The sequence below is a fragment of the Empidonax traillii genome, unplaced genomic scaffold (assembly GCF_003031625.1).
Source record: "Empidonax traillii isolate 1590-97213 ecotype Southwest subspecies unplaced genomic scaffold, ASM303162v1 scaffold1031:size332250, whole genome shotgun sequence".
NCBI lineage: Eukaryota > Metazoa > Chordata > Aves > Passeriformes > Tyrannidae > Empidonax > Empidonax traillii.
Window position 1 is genome coordinate 68690 of NW_020956224.1, and position 16251 is coordinate 84940.

Sequence of the window (16251 nt, forward strand, 5' to 3'; positions counted from 1 at the left end):
TTTTTTTTTTTTTTTTTTTTTTTTTTTTTTTTTTTTTTTTTTTTTTTTTTAAATACCAAAACCTCGTCAAGATTCACAGTGTGTAAGTCACCCTTGAATGACCTCGAAATAATGAGATATTTCTGATCTCATGATTATGGAGCAAAATAGGAGCTGCCAGAACAAAAAAATAATGGAAGCAGCACCTTGGCTGACAAAAATCCATCCCTGGCACTGCCACAATTTACCTCCTTTTCATCCCTCTTTGCTCAGTCATTGTAAGAAAAGCAGAACCTGACTTTTTTCATGTAGATTTTTCCTGTTCTCTGTCTTTTTTTTTTTCCCTCTTGCCTGAGCACTTCTCAGCAGTAAGATCCATATTTTGATGCAAAAGGTCCGTGGGCATCTTTTTAATTTCACTTTTAAGCCCAGACTACAGTGTGTTGGTAATTTAGGAGTGGCTAAAACTTACATTAGGCCACATGAAGTGATTTCTATAGCCTATTTCCAGCTCGGAGCTTATTCTAATTTAAAGAAAGCCCTGGTTATCCAGGTAAAAACTGGCTGTGGTGAAACACCAGAATCAGCAGAGTTTATCAGCTCTTACCTGTCCTGATGGAGCAACTGGCGAAATAAGGGTGGAGCAGGCAGGGATGATGACAAGTGGGAATTCTCGGAGTTAATTCTTACCTCCACCTGTGAATCAGAGCCTCGCAGCCAGGGAGTTTCCATGGAAGTTGCCTGGAGACATTTTCATCATTTGGGCTCCTCAAATTCAGGCAAAAGATTGCTTACTCTGAGGAATAAAGATATGAAAGCTGATCCTGATTTGAAGCACTTGGTGTAGTTCAGGCTGAATTTTCCCTCCTGTGTGTAAGGACAGAGTGAAGAGGAGCCAGTTTTGGCTCTTGCTGATGGATTCGTGGGACAAACTCAGATCCAACCTTTGGGGGATCTCAGGAACATTACAGGCATCAGACCTCCTGTGCCAGCTGACAAACACCGACAGCACCCCGCATTTTCAGTTTCCTGAGATTTAAGGCAGATTATTTTACCAGAACTTCCAGTAATTTCCACTCCCTTGATTCCCTGGACTACAACAAGTTCATAACAGGGCTGCGTGTTGGGTGGTTTGATGTGGCTGAAGAAGCTGAGGATTTGCACTTCAGGAGTCCAGCTTTGCTGCTGGACTTCCCAGTTCTTCAGTTTGTAGCAGGATATCAAGAACTTGCTGATATAACCATTTTGGTGTGGTGTTTTAAGAGCAAATAATTAAAATTATTTGGGTAGGGATCGACTCGTGCCCTGCGAGAGTTCAGCACTGCACGTTGAGCATTTTGTGTGAATATGAGGAAGTTATTAAAAGTTCAGTAATATTTCATCGGAAAATTAGCCTGTTCTGCCTTAATTTCCAGCGCTCAGCTTGGCACGTGGCCACTTGTCCATGTCTGTGCCCCGGGGTGCAGTAATTCATCTGTGAGAATTGTCCCAATTTCGGCTCACGCTGGTGCTGCTCGAGGGGGATTTGTGGTTCATGTGGTTCTGCTGTCACTGCACCTGCTGTGCTTCTTTTGCCATGGATTAAATGGCTGTTTTTTCTAAAAAAATTATTATTTAGAGTACACGAATGACATTTTTCACGTGATAAAAACTTTGGGGCCTTTAAACTTTTAACCATAATGGTGTGAATCATTTTAAATAAAATTTCTCATCCAAACCACAGTTCTTAAATTATGGCCGAATCACAGCAATAATAAAACTTAAAAAAAATAGAAAATCTTGAACTTCCTTAAGATTTCAAAACTTCATAAACATGGGGGCTCATTTTCCATGGAATTCCATGTAAATTGGGCTCTCAGAGGGTGATTTATCTCCACAGGTGACTGGTTTGGATGCAGGTGCCCCCAAGGTTTGTAGGATAGGAAGTGGCAGCGCTTCCCCACCAACCACCTTGCATTCCTTTTTCCAGTCTTTTCCAGAAAGATCAGGGGATGGGATGGGATGGAAGCAGAGCTTTCTCTTTCTGGGAATATCACACATTAAGTAAGTTAGGACTACACTTAGGCACTGCTTGCTAAACTGAGTTTAGTCAGGGATGTCACATCCCACTGATGACTCTCTGGCTTAAAAAATGCTGCTGTTTTATTTCAATCTCAACTTTTTAATTCATGTGATAAAAGCACATTAAAATACCTTCGAAATAAGCCTGGTAGATGTGCAGGGGGCACTGGTGGTGACCCTAATCCGTGTTGGTGGGCATGATTATGTATTTCCAGCTAAGGAAAAGGTCCTTGGGAAGCTGTTTTTGAACAGTCTTGGGTAAAGGCTGCCCTGAGGGGCTTCAGGCAGAAAGTTCTGGAAGTTCATGATGGGTAAAATCTGCCTGGAGGGGCTTCAGGGAGAAAGTTCTGGAGGTTCTGACCACATTGATGTGGAGTCACCCCTGGTAATGGATTTGGGAGGTGATCCATGAAATTGGCTGGGAAAGCTTTATGGCAGGATAAATGAGAGCTTTGATGAAATGGAATTAAGAAAATGGGTTTTAAACAAGGGAGGCATGGTGCTGGCCAGCTGAGCCCCCCCCCCCCCCCCCAAAATTTCTCATGACTTAAATTGATGGGGCATTTGTACTTTCAGGGTCAGTGCAGCTGGAACTGGTTCATCCCCTCCATTCCTGCTTTTGTTCTGGTTTCCACTGTTGGATTATTGGTTCTGTTTACTCTTAACACACTCAATTCATTTGGCTTTTTTTTTTTTTGGTGTAAAAACCTCCAGCTCAGCCTGAACTACAATTAGCTGGGCAATAATGGAGCAATTAACTGCAATTAACGTGGAGCAATAATGAAGCAGGAGAAAACAGTTGCCCTGCCAAGGTGCTTTGTGAGGAGCCTGACATGCTCCTCACAGCCGAGCTGTTGCCCACCTGCTGGGCAAACTGGTGTTACTGGGAGCTCCAAAACACGACCCTCCTTCCACCTTCCAACCTGTTTCCATCCTGGCTGAACGGTTTCATCTGCAGGGAAAGGGATTTCAGCGCTGGAGCGGAGTTTCTCCCAAGCTGTGGTGTGGTCTCAAGCTGTCAAAAGTGTTACCTCACCTCCTCTCTCTTTTTAGTTGGGGAGAAAAAAAAAAACTAAAAGAAAGCTTCTGTTCACTGCTGAGTGCCAAAAAATGGCTTGGAGTCTCCTGCTGGAAGCCACTGATTTTGAATATTAAGCAGGTAGAGTTATTCCAGCTTTTCCAGCATCCAGGAGAAGTGCAAAGGGTGGGGAAAAATCTCCAAAGGCTTTTTAGCCTTTAGGTTGTTTTCAGCTGTTGCTTTCCTTCCTGGTGAACACCTCTCACCCAAAACCTTTGAAATTTAGTAAAGCTGAAGAAGTCACTCAAAAAAAAAAAAACCAAACAAACAAAAAGGAATTTTCACTGGAGTGAGGCAGCAGCTGCTGTTTTCCTCCATCTTCCTGCCCCTCCTGCAAAGCCAAACACAGATAACAGGCCCAATAAGGAAAAAAAAAAAAAAGTGCTTTCCACGAATCCCATCGTGGGAGGGCGATGGAAATCCCTCTTCCCGAGCAAAGGAACTTCCTTGTTCTGTTTGCTCTCAGTTAAATGTTTAAATAGCAGTGTTCCATCGGGGTGTGTGCCTCGGAGACAGCAGAGCCAGCCTTTGCATTCCTGTAAAAAAATGCTTCTGCTTGTCCTCCAAAAGGCAGGGCAGTTGGGTTTGATGACAGGGGGAAGAAATCCCCCTTTCCTAGAAATTAAAAAATGAGATGGGAACAGGACTCATGAGGAGATGCCGTGGCATTTACATCATCCTATCATCTAGTTAGCAAGCAGAATTGAGGATAAAATTTGGGAGAGGTTTTTGGTTCAAGCACCAACTTGCTGGGTAAATATTTTGATTTTTTTTCACCTCTGACGTTTGGCTTGCAACTTTTAGTCTATGTTAGCCTATTTTTAGTCTATTTTACGGGCTGCTTCCATAGAAAATGTCACAGGTATTGCCATTTGTCATCTCCTCCAATGCTGTGGGACAACAGGAAGTGTGATTACAGCTTGGCACCTCAGATCTGCAGGACAACAAGTGGGATTAAACTGCCAGGACAGCTGAGATTTTGTCCCTCAGTTGAGCCCAAACCACCCAGTTGTGCCACCAGCACACACAGGTATTTGTTGCCATAATTTGAAGCACATCAGTAGCTTTTTTTTTTTTTTTTTTCCCCTCCAGAGACAGGAGAGGTCTTGGATCCAGTGAGGATGAACATGGCAGTCCCCCCATGGACCCATTTAAGGAGCTCTCAAACCTTGTCCCAGATCATTTATTCCAAAATAATCTGTCTGCCACAGTGCCAGCCCGGCCCACACGCATCCAGGCTATTTATGAATGAACAGAAAACACAGAAGAGCTGAGTCACCAGCACCAGGGTGTTGTTCCAGAAGAATAGAATTTAATTTTTATCTGAAAAAAACTGCATACACACGTTCAGATCTGGTCAACCTTCACAACATGTCTTCGTTTCCAAACAGACTTGTGCTTTTAAGGTGCAGGACCCCACTGCAGCTTGATAAAGAAGTTAAGAGGGTTTTATTTATTTATTTATTTTATATCTTCTAACTGTGCAAACATCATTTGAAAGCTATTTACATTTTGCACCTCTCACTTCTGAGAGCAGCAGCATCAGCTGTTGGAGATGTGCAGCTGTAATTTATGGTTTGGCATTCACATGTGATCCAGGTGTGAGTGTGAAAACCAAACAACCTTTCATTGTTCCAGAAACTCCCCACAGGCAATGGTAATAAATCTAATTTCTTCTTTAGAAAGGAGATCTCTTTAAGCCCTCAGACTTCCCTGCAGGTATTAAAATATTACTTCCACTCTGATTCCTCGGTCATCTTCCCCTGGTGCTGACATGTACTTCGCTGCCTTGGTGAGTGGGAGCAGAAAGAAAACATCTTGGGTGTCATCAAGGAAGGCAGGAGGGCACTGAAACAGAGCCGAGTTCGCTTCTTTCTATCATCTTCACTAACCTGCGAGATTACATACAGTATTAAAAAAAAAATAAAAAACTATTTTAGACCATCTGAACTCAGGTGCAACAACTTAGGCGCAAAAAAGTTGGATTGAAGTTCCTCCTCCTATTGCCTTCTGTTTGAATTTCCTCTCCCATCCTTTGAAAGCTGGAAGTCAATACCCAGCCAGGTCTCAGCACTCAGCTCAGGCTGGATTTACTCATTTCTGTACTCTCATTTACTCATGTTCTGGAGCCTGGGCAGGGAAGCCATGGGGTGTTTTTCCCCCTGCCCCGTGAACTTTGTGCGTGATGAGTGTTGCCCCCCTCAGCCATCGCTGTGCCTGCTGGTTTGCACGTGCCAGAGGGATTCAGTTAGGCTGCTGGAAGTGGTGGAAATCAGGCAGATGTGGCGCTCCAGGTGACGTCGGTGCCTGTGCTGCTTGCAGAGGGGCTGTGCAGGCAGGAGCTCGGAGCCCTCCCGTGCTGCCGCCCAGCTCCGGGAATGAAGCAAAGCCGTGGGTTGTGAGAGAAAACAGCCTTTTCCTAAGTGCCAGGGCGCTTTGGAACAGACACCCAGCGTTCCACCCAGCCTGCTGGGGCAGGCTCAGTTCACCACAGACACGGCGCCGTCGGGCTGGGCCCCGAAAATCTGGGAGAAGAACTCCAGGGCCAGGCGGACGTGGATGGGCACGAAGACGTAGGCCGTGTACACCACCATGGCCACCACGGTCACCGTGATGGTGTGGAACATGGACTGCTCCCAGGGCTCCAGCACGTAGCTGCAGGTCACCAGCAGGTACTGGTAGTACAGCCAGTGGATGTAGTCCTTCACTCGCTTCAAATCCATCTTCAGCTCCCGGCGGCTCGCAGGTGACCTGGAACGACAGGGAGCTCGGGGTTAAACGGCACCGGAAAGGCCTGGCACTCAAACTCAGGCTCTAACTCAGCTTTGATGTCACATGGAATCTTTATCTGGAGTAAATTTCAGGCAGAGGGAGCACGTCAGTGCCGTCAGCAGCCTCTGCTGCCCCCGGGGCACGGCAAACAACGTTGAGCTCTGCAGATGCTTCTTGTGTTTGTCGAAGCTCTGTCACGGGGACAATCTCAATTCCCAGGGAAGCTGTGGCTGCCCCAGCCCTGGAACTGTTCCAGGCCAGGTTGGACGGGGCTTGGAGCAACCTGGGCTGGTGGGAGGTGTCCCTGCCCGTGGCAGGGGGTAGGATTGGATGGGCTTTAAGGTCCCTTCCAACCCAACCCATGCTGTGATTCTGTGAATTCCCACATTCTGACTGTGAATGTGTTTTCCTGTTCATTCTGTTCGAGGAATTAAAGCCACATGAGCCTACAGAGGCAGGAGGATCCCATGGAAATCAGGGAAATAGGCATTTAAAAGGGAAGGCTTTGGGTCAGCTTCCATAAATGTGGATGGCAGACAGATACGCCCTGAGATAAAGATGAGATTAAAAACCTGCTCTGAAACCTCTTCTGCTTCCTTCTGGTAGTATTTTTTATTGTTCTGCAATTGCTGGGAACAAAAAATAGACAAGCTGTGAAAGGGAGGGGAAAAAAGGTAACCTCAAATTGCAGAAGAAGTTTTTCCAGCTCATTCCAAAGAAATAAGAAACATTGCAGATTAAGTGTATTTAACAGAAGTTATGAGTCTAGGAAAGATTTTCCTCTCAGGTAATACTTTTGTGCATTCGTTGTTCTCAGCTCGATATGGAAAGGGGAATGGTTGAGCAAGTATTAACCAGGAAATGGGGGTTGCCTTCCAGTGCTTATTGTTAAAATTGTATTTTTGGCATTTTGAATAACCTTTAAATGCAGGCTAAAACCATGTATTTCAAGAAAATAGAATGACAAGCGACTGTACAAGGCTTCCCACAGGAACTTCTTTATTTTGGGGGTTGAGCTTAAGGACACACGTGGTGACCAGATCAGCTCCCAGGGAATACAGCAGATTTTCCTGCTGGAAGGTACCAATGCAAAGGATCCCTGGTTTGTTTTGTAGCAGCTTTATTTGGGTTACTGGCGTGTAAATTGTTGTCTGGTTGATGCCCAGCCAAGTGCACACACCTTGCATTGCATTTCTCACCTTTCTTCCCCTGGGTCAGTGCTACTCTCACACCTCCCTGTCTGGAGGTGCTCTAAGGTAGATTTGGGGGGTTTCCTTTTTCTTTGGGAAGGCAACAACCACGGGCTGACCCTAAGCCTTGACTGAATGGACACTCCAAGTGCCTGTCCAAGCTGTTGCTGAGAACCTGACTGTATTTATTCCCCCTCTTCATCCACGTGCAGGCACCTCTCCCCATTTTTCTCCTCCCATCCCTCAGATTTCTGTCCAGATTTTTAGGTACTTGCCCCATCACCCCCCAAACAAACACACTTTCCTTCCCACCAGCCTTTCTTCTGTGTCCTCCAACCATCAGTACCTTCCCCAATATATCCTTTATTCCCCCAGTTCTCCCAAAGTAGTTCCTTCCCTTCACTTCTGCTTTTGGGGGGCAGATCACTCCCATTTTAAACCCAGCAATGACTGTCTTTGCTGGGAACAGTTTTACTTGCCAGAGTTCAGGCTGGGCAGAATTGTCACCACTGGTTCCTGTCCTGGCATGAATGGGAGATGATTCCTTCCAGATAATTTATTTTAAAGCAGAACTCAAGAGAGGCCTTAAAGCCTTGTAAATATTGCAAAGCCTTCAATAAAAACGGCACAGCTGGCAAACTGTGACTCCCTGGGAGCCAAAAGTGTCTCTATTTGGCCCTTGTGCAAGAAGAGCAGCATTTTCCAGTGAAGAGGTTAAGCCCTTTCCTCTCCAGTTGGAAGGAGAACGATAAGAGCCCTCTGATACTCTCTAGGATTAAGGTATTTACACTGGGGTTAGACCTGTGCTGGTTAAACTCATACCTTTCTTGGGTAAATGCCTGCTAATCCTGCCTGCTGCAAGGCTGCAGCACTGGCTGTGGATGTCTGAGTTCCCAGAGGGGCACAGACACTTGTGTATCTCCATTTGGAGCTGGTTTAAGGAACAGCCAAAGTCAGGAAAAAACCTTCCCCAGGCTGATTTGCCTGCTATTTGAGCAGGCTGCAGCCTCAGCACTATCACTTGGCAGGCACTGCTGTCCTGGAGGGAGACATGAATAAAGGATGAAGCCATTAAAATGATGAGCAGCCCCTTTTTGATTTAACCAAAGACCTCGTCACACTTTCCCCAGCCCGGGGCTTGTGTTTCCACTCAGCTCCACCACAAAATCCGCCCTGTGCTCCTCTGGTTCTCCCAGGTCAGGCTGCAGGGGGGTAACTCCATCCCCAGGCACTCTGGAATACCAGGAAAAACACACCCTGCCTTAATGCAGAGGTTTTGTGGTCCCCTAATGAATGGCAGAGGCTGAGATAAGTAAAAGCCAAACAGTGAATTACAGAGTGCTCCCCACTAACTCACTGCATTTAATCTGCCCACAGACCTTCTCTGATAGCAGGAGAGGAGCAGCAGCACGAAGAGTGTTACAGGATAATGCCATTCCAGATGCATAATTTATAAAGGAAAACATAGGAGGGAAAGGAGAAAAAAAAAAAAAAAAAAAGAGGCACCTTAAACCAACTGCTCAGGAAATCAGACACGAGACTCCCCCGTGCCACAGATACCTCTGTGAGGGAATCTCATTGGCATTAATTTGGAGTGTGGAGCACAGGGAACAGCCCAAAGCTCCACCTCTCCAGCAGCTTTACCACCCAAACTACTTGTACCAATAACTAAAGAGAGCGGCAGATCAGCTCACAAACTTCTGAGGCTAAAAAATATCTGTGTTTTAAATGGGTTTTGTCCTTCTACTTCCATTTTTTTAAGCATTTTTTTATATTACTGCTGTCATTCTGAGTTGGAAGAGTCCCGAGTTATTCACTCATCATTCCCCAACGTTCCAGAGCAGGAGATAATTTGCTTTTATGCCGTTTTAACTGAACACTCTCTGTCTATAAATTCGGATTTAACCATGCAGTTGTGATGTGGAAATGCCTTTCTAGAGGCCATGGGACTGTTGCAGCCAGCTATGAGTGAAATGAAGAGAATTCACCTTCTCGAGAAGTTAAGCAACATTCAGGTTATTTTCAGCAATTCCACCTCCAAGCATAAAAAAAAAAAAAAAAAAAAAAAAAAAAAAAAAAAAAAAAAAAAAAAAAAAAAAAAAAAAAAAAAAAAAAAAAAAAAAAAAAAAAAAAAAAAAAAAAAAAAAAAAAAAAAAAAAAAAGAACCAAACCCAAGAAGAGAAACCTGTAAAGCAGCTTTTATTGTTTTAAGTGGCTGCCTGATTTTCTTGCTTGTTGATACATGCCTCTGATTAGGACAGCTGGAAAGATAAGTCATCATCAAAATGCCCCAAGTTTCATTTCAGAGCATGTCTAATCTCAAAAACTGCTTTATTGGTGACTTGGTGCTGGAGCCAGTTGAGAATTGGAACCTGAAGATGCCACTTTAATGTGGAATTTATGCTTTGAGCAGCTGGGATTTGGGGAATTCTGGTCATAGGACAGCTCTACAACTCTGACCCGTGGCCGGACAGCACCTGGTGGGAAATTCCTGTGGAAAGAAACATTCTTGTAGGGGGAACTGGGATAGACTGGTTTTCAGAGAATGCTTGAGAAACACCTGACACAGAAGGGGTTGGTTGACTTATACATACAGAGAAAAAGAGTTTCCAACATATATTCAAGTTTATCTGGAAGGGGGAAAAGCAGACCCTGGAAGTGGAGGTGGCTCTGGTGTTTGAATGTAAAGTAGGGACAAGGTAAGAAGAAAAACAAGCAAACAATCAATCCACCCCCAAAATGCAAATGTTTAATTGACTAGAAATGAGCCATTTGCTGAATAACTGCTGTGATAACACAGAAGCAGGAGTGGGTGGGTTCTGCAGCATCCCGAGGGATTCCTCTCATGCTGAAGCGTAAATAAAATCCTGCCACGAGCCCCTGAGGGGATTCCAGTCCAACCGCCCCCTGAGCACCCACACGTGGGCAGGTGCAACGAGGCAAAGGGCAGTAATTGTTTTTCAGTTGTCTGATATGTAAATAATTGCAGCTATTAGAAGAGGAATGGGTAGTCACCCCCTCGGGGATGGAAATAGAAACCCTTTCTGCCAGTTATTTATCTGTGGCTGTTCTTCGTGGTTTTATTGTGTTAAATGGGTTTGTTCTGCTCTTACTGAGAATATCCTGACTTATCCAAGGCACCAAATCCTGTCCCTCTTAGTTGCCAGTGTGATCCTGGGCTGAGCCTGCTGATTTTATGCAGACAGACATCTCCAAGTGCAAATAGCACCACAAAGGGATTCCCATTCCCAGTCCCTCCTTCATTCCCTTTAATGTTTCAGTCAGGGAGCACCAAGCACAGAGCAGAAGGAATGAAACCCAGGTCCTGTGGACCAGCAGTGGGGAAGAAATCTCGCTGAGGCAGCAGTTAGTGCAGGGAATCCCAGGGACACACTCAGCCTGTTCCTCTGTTGCATCCCCATGGCTCCAATTCCTCAGCTCGGCCTGGAAAGCTGCCTGAGAAGCAGAAACCCCTCAGGTTACTGCAGTACTTCCCCATGGAGCTTTAAATGTCCCCTCGAGCTTGTTTTCACAGGGAGGAAACCCCAGGCAGAGGATGTGAGTGAGAAGAGCAGCAGCAATCCCAGCCCAGCTCCCGCTGAGGAGGCACCATCAAAAATGCCTCGACACACAGACTGCCGTAAATAATCACAGTTTATTTACACCCCACCTGCAATTCTGCAGTGCCAGAGCAGCAGTGAGGCAATCTCTGGTTCCTCTCCCTCAGCTTGCATCCTCCTGAGGCAGCCCCTCAGCACCCTGGGCCGTGCATTCCTGCCAGCTCCTGCGCTCCGGGAGATGTCGAAGCTCCCACACCTGTCCCGTGCAAGAGCAGGATAAAGCTCTGAGCTGGGGAAGTTTTATTGCTCCTCATGACTCAGACACTCTGCATGGGGGTGAACACGGTTTGACTGCTCCTGGGGGGTTTTCTGGACAAGAAAAAAAAAAAAAAAGTCTTCCAGGAGTGGAAAAATACTTTAAGAGTGGAAAGGGGGAGGCAGAAAAGCATTCTCAGCCCCATTTCTGCTCTCCCTTGCGAAGGAAAAGGAACTCCAGCATCTTCCTGATCTTTAAACACCAGCCCTCCTTCCTGCTGCCCTCAGTGGGAGCACAGAGAAGCTATTTGGGTTCTTTTAGATGTTACATAATGCACACAGTGCCTTTTTGCTGTTGGGGAAGGCTTCCTTTTACCTCCGGTGACGCCAAACAAGGCAGCGAAACATTCCCAGGGTGGCAAAGCCACACCTGCACAAAGTCTGGCCCAACTTCCTCGTGTCCAGCTCTGACCCCAAACCTCCCCCTCGTGTGCTGCCACGTCCCTGCTCCTCCAGCAGCTCTTCTGGGCTCCCCAGCAATGGTTTGGTGCTGTAATTCAGCCCCACCTCTATTTGGAACAGGGATTCTTGTCAGCCTGGGTGGAAGTATTTCCCGATAAACAGTGGAAGGCAAATACTTAAATATTTTTTTGTTGAAATTGCAGATTGGCTCCTTCAGCTGAGTTGAGCACGTGGATGGGGTGTATTACGGCCCACAGTGATGTGGGGAGGTCGTTTTAAATGTGACATAGAAAAATGTTGACCCCAACCATCCACTAACAGAGCAGAGGTTGAGAGCAGTTAAAGTTTAGACTGATTTCATGCCTTCCCCACCCCTGAAAGCTGTAGGCTGCTCCTAGCAAAGCCACATTACTGAATAAATCAACTCCCCCTAACTATGCAGCCTGGCTGATTTATCAGTCCACTCTCCTGCCTCTACTCAGGCAGAGGAAGGAGGAGATGCAGCTTCTCTGCAACAACAACAGCCTTGGAGCAGCTCTGTCCCATTTTCCTCCAAGGCCAAATTAATTTTTCAACAATTTTTCCGGTCTTTCCTCCTCTGAAGTTTCCTCAGTCATTTCCTTACATAACCAGCTGCTCCTCACAGTCTGTGTACAAATCCCTTCCTTTCCAGCTTCCTCTGGGATGAGCACGTTTTGGGACAGGACAGGACTTGCACCTTGGAGCAGAACTGGTGAGCAGCTCTGCCAGGGCACACAGGTCAGCTGGAAATCCCAGGAAAAGCTTTCCCTGTATTTTCAGGGTAAGCACAGTTTAGGACAGACACGGTTTTGAACTTAACTGGTTCCCAAACAAAACCTCAAATTTGTAACTGGAGACCAGCACCAGGTTTAATTTGAAAATACTTAAAAATTGAGAGTTCTCAAGGAACTGTTCCAGGAGTATCTCAGAGGGGGGTTGGTGAGGTTTTGCCTTTCCTCTTGGTGACAAGCCTTAATTCCTGTGAGACTTGTGAGATTTGGGACAGCATCTACATCCTTCAAGAGGCCTTTAAAGATCCTGAAGTTCAGAAGGTTGTGCAAACACATCACTCTCCAGACAAAATAGCTGAGATGTTTGGGGCCTAAAAAAAAGAGATTGACTTCCGACTGTAGTTCTTATTTTATTCAGACTGCTTTGCTCTGCTCTGAGTCATTTCTGAAGCAGCTGAGAAGAACAGCTGCTCTGGGGTTATATGTAATATGAGAAGGTGAATATTGCCATAGTTATGACAGGTATTAGTGGGAAACAGGGACCAAACTCTTGTGCAAGTGCATCTCCTTTGAGATCTCCTGGAGGGAAGCAGAGTTGCACCACACCACCCACTGGCCCGAGAGGGGAAAAGAAAAAACGAAGTGAGATCCTTGCAACAGATAAGAGGGGGAAAAAGGGAGACTCACATTTTTCACAGAAGCTGATTTAACCCCATGGGTGCAGTAAGAGGAACAGCCTCCCTTGCAGGCCATTTCATCCCAAAGTACAGGCTTCATGCAGAGCTTCCCTGCTTTTCCCCACCAAACTTGCAGCATCTAGAAATCAATCCAAGGACTTGGGGAATTGCTCTCAAGACATAGTTGTTTGTACCATACTCATGATATCCATGAGAAGAAGATAAAAAAGCATCTCAATCCCTAAAGCATCACAATCCACAGACCACAAAGTACCTTGTGCTGACTAAGCAGAGCATTTATTGCAGGGATTCTCTTCCCTAATATTCCAACAGGGGGGTAGGTCTTACACCTGCTTGCCACTGAAGGATTCCTGGGAGCCACCAGCAACTCTAAGGAAACCAAAGAGCAAAGAGCTGCCAGCAGTGAGTGTTTCCCCCACGCTGGTCCGAGCAGCACAGTCACCTGCCCTCCTCCATCACCTGTTCCCACCTCCGTGTTTCTGGGTGTCTGGTTTTCAGTAACCTCCTGCTAAGGCAAAAACCATCCTCCCACAGCTGCACCAGCCACAACACAGGAACCCCCCGACTGCAGCAACAAGTCACAGGATCACAGAATGGTCTGGGCTCCAAGGCACCTCGAAGCTCACCTCGTTCCAGCGAGCAGGGAGCATTTTAAACCCGGAGGGACCTTGCTGGAGGCTGCAGGTCCGTCTGGAACGCCACCACCACCACCCTGCAGGCAGCACAGCAGAGCAAACCCCCCTGAGGCTTCACCCCTGCTGCGGGGCCTTCCCCCCGCGCTCCTTACCGAGCCTGTGGAGACCCTCCGGGCCAAGGTCACCGGCCCCGGGGTGCGGGGATGCTGCGGGACGCGCCCCCGCCGCGATGCCCTTGGGCGAGAGGGGGCTGAGCGCGGGCACCGGGCCGTGCGGGGCTCCCGGTGCGGGGCCAGCGGGCTGCGGGAGCACCGGGGCTCCGGGCTGCGGGCGCTCCGGGCTGCGGGCGCTCCGGGGCCCCGCGCCGCGCTCACCTCCGGCCCCGCACCCCGCGGCTCCCCGGCCCGGCGCTGCTTAAATACCCCCGTTTCTCCCTCCCTCTCTCCCTCCCTCCTCACCTCCATCCCTCCCCTCGTTCCCTCCCTACCTGCCGGCCCCGCTCGGCTCCTCTCGGCCGCGGCCCCGGGGCCGGTCCCGCCCCGCCCGCTGCCGCAGCCGCTGCGCTGGGGCTTGCGGCGTTCGGGGGGGTGGGAGGAGCGGGGCCGGGCCTGGGGAGAGCCGTGGGATGGAGCCGGCTGGCACCTCCGGCACGCAAGCTGTTTCCCCGGAGCGCGGTGTTTCCCCGGCCCCGGCGGCTTTTCCAAGCGCCGGCGGGATGCGGGATGCGGGATGCGGGATGCGGGGAGCGCGCACCGGCTGCGCCAAAGCTGCCCCGCACAGGCACCGGCAGCCCTTCACATCGCACCCAGACGTCGGAATATAGATGTTTAGAGTGCAGTTTACAGCACAGCGAAGGGCTGCCCGGGGGCCGCAGGTGCCTGGGAACATCCCGGCTCCAAAGGGAGGGGTGGGAAGGACCCGAGCGAGGTGCTGCAGCACGGCTGGGAGACACCAGTGGCGTGGAGACAGGGGAAGCGGGGGTGATAGCAGCGTTTAGCAGGTGTTCCCGGAAAAGAGAGATATGGATGGGCAAGTACTTACAAGACTTTGATCTGAAATCCTGTGGAATAAATTATGATAACCATGAGGCTCAGTTTTCTGTTGTTTATTCTGTCCCAGAGATAAAAAAACAGGATTTAATGTCCTACTCGCTACCAAACAACTACTTAGGATCTTAAATTTGCAGTAGGAGTGAGAAATAAAAGCAACAAATACTTTATTCAGTTTTCCCCTGGGGCTGGACTAAATGATGCTCGTGGGTCCCTTCCAACTCAGTATATTCTGTGATTCTGGGTGAATTCCAGGTACAATCTCATTCAGTAAGCAAAGTCCCCCCAGTGGCACCTGGGGGCACCTCCCCCACAGTGGGGCCACCGTGTCCCTGTTCTGGCACCTAGGGATGAATCCTGACCACAAAAAGCCATAAAGGAATGCAAACTGTTTCAAAGGACCAGATGTAACTGCTGGTATTAAAGCTGTTCTTTTAATATTTGAACACGTTTTTAATGACGCTTTAAAAATGCTCTTTCCTCAGTTAATACCTTTAAAAGGCACTGCACAAACAGAGCTGCTCAGGCAACAAAGGGGTGATCAGAATGTGATGTTTCCTTCCCAGCTGGTGCAGTGAGATCAGAGCCTTCTTCTGCTATTTTTATGGATGTTGACCGTGCAACTGATGCTTGCTTAGTCTTCGATCTTAAAAAAATACTTATGCAGGGGCTTTGTTTTAAACTTTCAGATAGCTGTGTCCCTTCCTTGCTTGCAAAAGCACTCTGGGTGATCGGGGCACCTGCTCCACACAACAGGTTTAGCCCTGGGTGTTTTGGGGGACTGCTTGGGGTGATTTTCAAAGAGGTTTTCAGCTGGTTTAGAGGAAGGTTCGATGTGTCTGTAAATGTTTCACACTTACCTTTAGACACACAGTGTCTTATCAAAAGGAGAAGGATTTGCCTCACGATGAATGACAGATTTGCTGATAATCAACTGTTGTTTGCCTTAAGACCAGACAGGGCTGCAGGGGCCCTGCCAAGCGCTCCCAAAGGGAAGAACCTCACCAAGTCAGGGCTGGCTGAATTCAGGATTAATAACTCTTTTATGAGAAGTAGGACAGGGTTTAATCTAAAGGAGGCTGTGGTTTGATTTATCATCCATTGCTGCTGAGACAGGGAAGGCTTTTTCCCTTCACCCACTGTTTCCTCCAGAGCCTCCTGCTCCTCCCTGACTCAGGAGAAGCCTCCTGGCTTGCCCTTGGAAGAAATGAAAAGCAAACCAATGAAAGGGGAACAAAAAGAGGAAATAAAAAATCAACTTTTCTATGGGAGCAGCCAGGGTTTGAAAGGGAGAGGCTTTATGTGGTCAGTGAAACACATTTAAAACCACATCTAACCCTCACATTTACCAGCTGCAAGATGGCCCGTGGAGCTCCTTCTGCCCTGAGCAAAGGAGCCAAAAATCCTCCCAGTGCCTTAAAATCAGGCCTGTACCATAAAAGAAGAGTGTAACCCCTAAGCAAGGTCTTGGGGTTCCCAGCCTCCTGCCCCAAACCTTCTGGAAGCTCAGCCTTCTCCCAGAATGCTTGTCATGGGTAAAAATCAGCCCAGAGTTGTCACCTTAACAAAGTAGATAACAATAAAGGAGTTTGTTTCCTTGTCTCCCCAGGGGCTGCTGCTCTGGAAGATCTTCTCCCTTCCTTGTTTGACCACTGGGGATTTGTGTTAATGATTACTGGGGATTGGAACCCTGGCTTTTTGCTCCTGCAGGAAACATCCAGCTCACCCCTTGAGATGGGGAATAAAATCCCACACCTGCC

The 16251-nt window shown here is 47.7% G+C and overlaps 1 protein-coding gene across 2 annotated transcripts; it reads right to left on the reverse strand.

The window, feature by feature from the left end:
* Positions 1–5375: 5375 nt before the first annotated feature.
* SPTSSB (serine palmitoyltransferase small subunit B) lies at positions 5376–13979 on the reverse strand. Of its 2 annotated transcripts, none has more exons than XM_027904271.1 (2): positions 13942–13979; positions 5376–5872 (listed from the first exon to the last, which is right to left on the reverse strand). In XM_027904271.1, exon 2 carries the CDS (start codon positions 5839–5841, stop codon positions 5599–5601), a length of 243 nt encoding a protein of 80 aa, XP_027760072.1. In that variant the 5' UTR covers positions 5842–5872; positions 13942–13979; the 3' UTR covers positions 5376–5598. The 2 variants fall into 2 exon arrangements, with proteins under 2 accessions (XP_027760072.1, XP_027760073.1); XM_027904272.1 differs by lacking the exon at positions 13942–13979 and adding an exon at positions 13595–13636 and having other exon boundaries at positions 5376–5869.
* Positions 13980–16251: the final 2272 nt, after the last annotated feature.